Consider the following 6,000-nt stretch of genomic DNA (forward strand, 5'->3'; position numbering starts at 1 on the left):
TTAAGAATAAAAAAATAAATAAAGAGTTTATTAACTGAAGCATGATTATGTTGGGGAGCTTGGGTGCTTGTGCTTCGCATAGTAGCAATAATTTGAACATTCAAAAAGAAAAGAAAAACAGAGAATTAGAAAGTGGGCAAGTGGTGTGGTGAGATGTGTGAGCCAAAGGATCACGCGTGCCGCCATCACCATCATGGGGATGCAATCAAAAGAAAGGTGCTGTTGGGAAACGCTTTACTTTAAAGAAAAGCCTTTGTTTGTGTAAGACAAAATCTTAAGAATTTGTGACCCCAGATGGATTCATTGAACAAGTTTTAGAATAGATTTCAACCGAAGAGACAAGTTCCCTTTGCCATATTCACCATGATTTGCTCAAAAACATAGTATAGTAGAAGACATCTATAATAAAGTAATACAAACGTCTTTGTCTGCATTTTGTAGAATGGCAATTAATGGCAATTGGTGCGAAGATACCAAGAAACAACCCCCCCTTGTGCCAAGCTCGTGACCCTCTGAGCCAATTTCGGGATTGAAACACTTTTCCAGGCATTAAAATATCCAGAAATTCACAAAATTCACTGTTCAGTAACTTGCCCCCCCTGTAACCACGGCAGTTTCGTGGAAGCAGCAAAGATGTTTTGAAAAAAAAAGTCTATGTTGTAGATGAAGATCATTGGTTGCCGACAGAACTAGATCCTGTGGATGTTATTTGGTGCTTCACACTGCATTTATCAGAACATCCATCTTCACCTACTTAATAGCTTGACCTTAAGGAGACTTTAAGACTACTTGATTTCAATAACGTTTCAAGCAATAGATAGATACATAGCTAGAACAATCTTCCACAGAATTTCAATTGATTTTATTACCCAAAGATGCAGTAGAGATGCTACAAAGAACACAAGGCCGCAAACAACAGCATCAGAGGAACCATCAAAACAAACCAAGTAACCAAATATTAATGGAGTAACGAACCAGAAGTAGTAACATGAATTACTAGTGCTAAAATCAGACATAAACAAAGCCATAGTATGCAAAATAGGTACATAAAATAGATAAAGACCATGACATTAATAGATACCAATTACAAAAGCTATGAGAACTTTTATGGACACTAACAAATTTCTCCGTTGGTCCCGCAAGACAAAAAACGAGCTGACCACCATGGAGAAGATCTCATAGTCTTATAAACATAAGGCTTACACAATTAAATACTTAAAACCCTACCCATCAACAGACGCATAATAACCTAAAGAACTGGCCACTGCAACTGCCAAAAACTTCATTGCAGTGAGCTTACAAAAGAAAAAAAAAAAGATACACAAAAATAAGAACCCCTAACACAAAAGGACTGTTACAGGAAATAAAGCACGGTTTTTTTTTTCTTTAAGCTTTTAGGATAGAATCCCAATCAATCTCATAAGAAGGGTATTTCGCCAACATAAAATTCTCCGAAGGAGAAACAACTTCCGGCCATGGCCGCTCGTTGAAATCCGAGAATGTAAGATCCGACAAGGGCGAAGATTCTGCTGACCCCTCACTCTCCGATAGAACCGGAGACACAGATGAGGAGGAGTTCTCCACCTTGACTGTCTTTTCCTCAGGCTCAGGCTCTGCCACGTGGATTTTGTTGTTCTTGCTCTTATTTGCAGCTGTCTCCTTTGACGATTTTTTCTTGTTTCCTTGCTTCTGATTTTGTTCCAAGCTCTCACAAATGGCTTGAAGCTTAGCATCGACAGAGGAATGTAAAGGCTTGTATTCACCGAAATCGCCTCCGATGTGGGAACCTTGGTGGCGAAGGTTAGGGAAGTTGAGTCTCGCAAAGTCACCTCTTAGTTTATAGGCTGCTTTGTCATAAGCCAAGGCTGCTTCCTCGGCTGTGTCAAAAGTGCCTAGCCAAAGACGTGTCCGGTTTTTAGGTAGCCGGATCTCAGCGACCCATTTTCCCCAGTGACGTTGCCTAACTCCTCTGTAAAGCTTGGTGGGTTTTGGTGGTGAACCCATTTGTTTCATTGGGATTGGCTTGGGGCTAAGAAAACTAAGCATATGGTTGTGATGGTGGTGGTTGTTTTGGGGTTGGGGATTTTGGTAAAGGTAGCTTGGTTGGCCGTTTTGGAGGTGGAATTGAACCTGGATCTGGTGGATCTGAGCTTGGGTTAAGTTGTTTAGCCCAATCGTTGAACCAGGTTGAGGTTGTTGTTGCTGCTGCTGGAGACCTGAAAATGGGTCAATTGTTGTGGAGTAACAACAAACATCTGGGTAAAAATTGGGTTGTGTTTGGGAAGAAGAGAAAGAGAGGTAAGAAGTAGAAGGAAGAGAAGTAGAAGGAAGAGAAGGAGAAGGAGAAGGAGAAGGTGAAGGTGAAGGTGAAGGTGAAGAAAAAGAAGAGTAAGAAGGAGAAGGACAAGAAGAGGAAGAGGAGGCAACACTTTTCATAAAAGGTTCAAGTGCTTCCATCAACTCTCCCCCATACAGATCTGACTGAACTGCTCTGCTACTATAGAAATCCATTGTAGCTTCCATCTCTTCAAACAAACAAAAAAAAAAGATTGAAACTTCGAAAGAAGATCAAAAAAAAAAAAAGCAACCTGTTTCTTACCAAAACTTAAGAACAGGTTTCACAACCAAAAGAAGGATTAAGGAGGTTTTTTTTTTAAATAGACAACCCCTTGAAATCCAAGATAAGCCTAAGAAAATCGAACTTGAGGGAACAAAAATAACCCTCTAAGCTGATTTTATCTACAGAAAAAAGAAATGGGAAAAAAATATAAAATTTAGCTTGGTGAAAGAGAAAAAGATAGCTACTTTATAATAACAAAATAAAAATCCTGGATCTCGATTCTGAAAACACCTGGCTTTTGAAGAAATCCTTGTCTAAGTTTGCTTTCTATGCAATGTTAAGTATTCAAAAACAAACCCAAAAATCAGATTTTTTTTCCAAAGACAGATGATTAACAGAAAGGGATTCAGAGAAGCGGGGTGTAACAGAAAAAGGGGGGGAAAGAATTTTAAAGGACAAAAACCAGAATCACTCAAACGTGTTTAGATCTCACAAAGAACTCTTTTCTTTCAGCTTTTAGTGTTTTCCTCTCAAGTTTTTTGGTGTGAAAGACTCTCAGCCTCACTTGGTTTTTTCCGTGTCGAGCTTCCTTCACTTTATATAGTACTCCAACTCCTTAATTAACTCTCCTAATCACTTCTGTTAATCATCATTAATCCTCTGTGTTAACCTCACATGTTTCTTTTTTAAACTTTTACGTCCCTCTCGGTTGTAGTCAGCTCTGCGCTCTCTGACGAAAGACTCATTCAATCAGTGGTCCGTAACCACTCATGTCATGACACGTACCCCAATCTTGTTTCTAGACCGACACCTGTCCGTTTACCTACCGTCACGTGTCGGTGGACACTCTCGTAGTTGTCACGGATATTTTGTCTTCAGAGGGTGTTGACCATTTCTTGCTTGCGTTCACACTTCGAGTTATTTTTCTCTTTTTTTGGGGTTTATTTATTTTTCTATGAAAAGAAAACCCTTAATAAAATAAAGAAGAAAATAAATCAATTAAAGTTTGATGTATTTAATTCATCAGATTAGGTTTGCACTTGAAGGAAAGGGCAGTTGATAAGTGGTTGTGACCCTTATTAATGCATCACCAAATTGGCTCCACTTTGGCTTTTTGACCAATTGAACAACATATCGTTTATTAGTAATAATTTCGTACAAGTCTAGTATGAAATATGAATAAATGATAACAAAAAAAAAATAATGCAATTCATATCATAATTAGTAAAAAAAATTATGGTACTTTGTGGCAAAAAAAATACCAATGGGGATGGTTATTAGTGGAGATACTATTATTTATAAAACATTTTTCATGTAATATAATTTGATCATAACAACACACCAAATTAAAAATATTTCTTATGCATGTTAATTATAGTTCCTACAATTTTGTTGATATGAATATATTTTATTTTAAAATAATTAATTAAATAATATTAATGTATCAAATTATAATATTTAACTATTTGAAAGTTAGGTTTTATTTATTTATTTATTTATTTATTTTGGGGCTATGGAGATGAGTAGGATAGGAAATGAGGCAATTTGAAAGATGGGAGGAGAGTGGGCACTCCATCATTAACTATCATTTAATGGATAGCTAAATCAAACGCCAACTTCCTTCCACGATCACCATGCTTTATCCTAATTAATTAATAATTATATGATACTCAAAACGTTCCAAAAAATAATTAATATGTAAATGAAGGTATGGTCCCATTGAAACGTACAAAAATTAGTAAACCACGCTTAAAGTATACAAGAATATGATGCCAAAGGAAATGACAGCCGTCGGATTAAGAATTAAAAACCTTGACGTCATCATTTTATATCTAACGGATAAGACCGTCCACTTGATGTCATTACTTAAAAAAAAAGGTCAAAACAGAGTGTCGCAAAAAAGGCTGGAAACGGACACTGCCAACGTGGCAGAATTTTTACGGGCTGCATTTTTTTGTTCTTCTTCTGAGACTTGACCGTGGTTAATTTGAGTTGAGCATGGTTGAGTTCACAGCTGAACAAGTCACGTGCGGAGGCTATGGGAACAGTCTGACAATCTCTACATTTGCGGCGGCAGTTACTGGAGAGTCCCAAACAAAGTCTTGATGTACTGTTGGAGTTTTTGACCCACGATCAGAGGTAGCGCGTGTTGTGCAAAGTAGATCTTAAGCCTTTCTGGTGGTGGTCGTAGGAGGATGTGACGTTCACGCTTTTGAAAACTCGCGGCTCTTAGAAATAAAGTAAGAGTATGATTTGGGGGCTGAAATCATTAATTACACTAGGGAGCGGGGAAAATCAAGAGGACGGAACCCTGGGCTGGGCAGACGTGTTGGTTAAGTTAGTTGACCCAACCGGAGGGTTTAGGAGTTCAGACAACCCTGTACTATAATCCTGGACCTTGTCTCGCGGGGAAACCCTCATGCAAACACCAACTCTCAAGCGAAGGCTCTGGCCAACCCGAAATTATCTTAATGGCTAAAAAGAGGTTCATTTGTTTGCTTGATTTATTCAATCATTTTCTTTAGACATACATATGCACATAAAATTTCAAGTTAGTCTCCTATTTTCGTTTTCAGTATATATTTAATGATTAAAATTTTAATTTTATCAAATAAATAATTAGTCATTTTTAATGTTAATTTAAAATTCAAAAGAATATAAAATCCAACGTTTGAATTAAATTTAATTAATTTAACACGGATACAAAGTGAATCAATTCTTACATTTCAAAGTGGTGCAATCCATTGTTCCTTAAGATAAAACTTAATAGGTAGTTTCAAGTCTACATTTTACATTGGGATCATGAGGTTTGCTCTTGAGGAAATATCAAATAAGTGTTCTCGTGATAAGATTATTGATGTTGTTGATGTAAGCTATGTAGCCGTGGGTAATACATGAATGATGAAACTTAAATAATAATAAAAAATATTTAATTAGTAATCATATATGAGCTTTAAAAAGAAAAATTGGGACAAAATTGGTGCTGAATCTCCATTGTTAATGCATTGAGAAGCACGACGTCCGCATAAAGAGCACGAAGATTGAGTTGATGAAGGAATCGTATTACTTGTATTATTAATTACAAATCTATGGGTAGACCAACCCCCATTCATTCTATGCATAGTCAATGCATTATTTGCAATTTATCTTAATTGCGGGTAAAACACTCCATCAATGCATCTACTCTCTTAATTTCAACTACCCTGTAGTTTCATCAATACCATGTTCTTTTCCCTTCGTCTGCCGTTGCATTTGGGCAATGCTACAGGCAAAAGTGTTCAACTTTTGAACTTTTAACTTCCATTCAAGGGATGAAACAATCTTGTCACCAAAATAATAACACCATACCATGGAAAGAAACATGGCATTTCTTGCTTGCTAGAATCATTGGTTTCTGTTGAAAGATCACACTTTCATTCATTATTTTTGTGATGGATTTG

At 36.9% G+C, this 6,000-nt stretch overlaps 1 protein-coding gene across 1 annotated transcript; it reads right to left on the minus strand.

The window, feature by feature from the left end:
- Positions 1-1,043: 1,043 nt before the first annotated feature.
- LOC18592186 (ethylene-responsive transcription factor RAP2-4) lies at positions 1,044-3,140 on the minus strand. Its single transcript, XM_018125842.2, has one exon. The coding sequence runs from the start codon at positions 2,521-2,523 to the stop codon at positions 1,387-1,389; it is 1,137 nt and encodes a 378-aa protein (XP_017981331.1). The 5' UTR covers positions 2,524-3,140; the 3' UTR covers positions 1,044-1,386.
- Positions 3,141-6,000: the final 2,860 nt, after the last annotated feature.

The sequence above is a fragment of the Theobroma cacao genome, chromosome 8, assembly GCF_053813885.1.
Source record: "Theobroma cacao isolate CCN51 chromosome 8, ASM5381388v1, whole genome shotgun sequence".
NCBI lineage: Eukaryota > Viridiplantae > Streptophyta > Magnoliopsida > Malvales > Malvaceae > Theobroma > Theobroma cacao.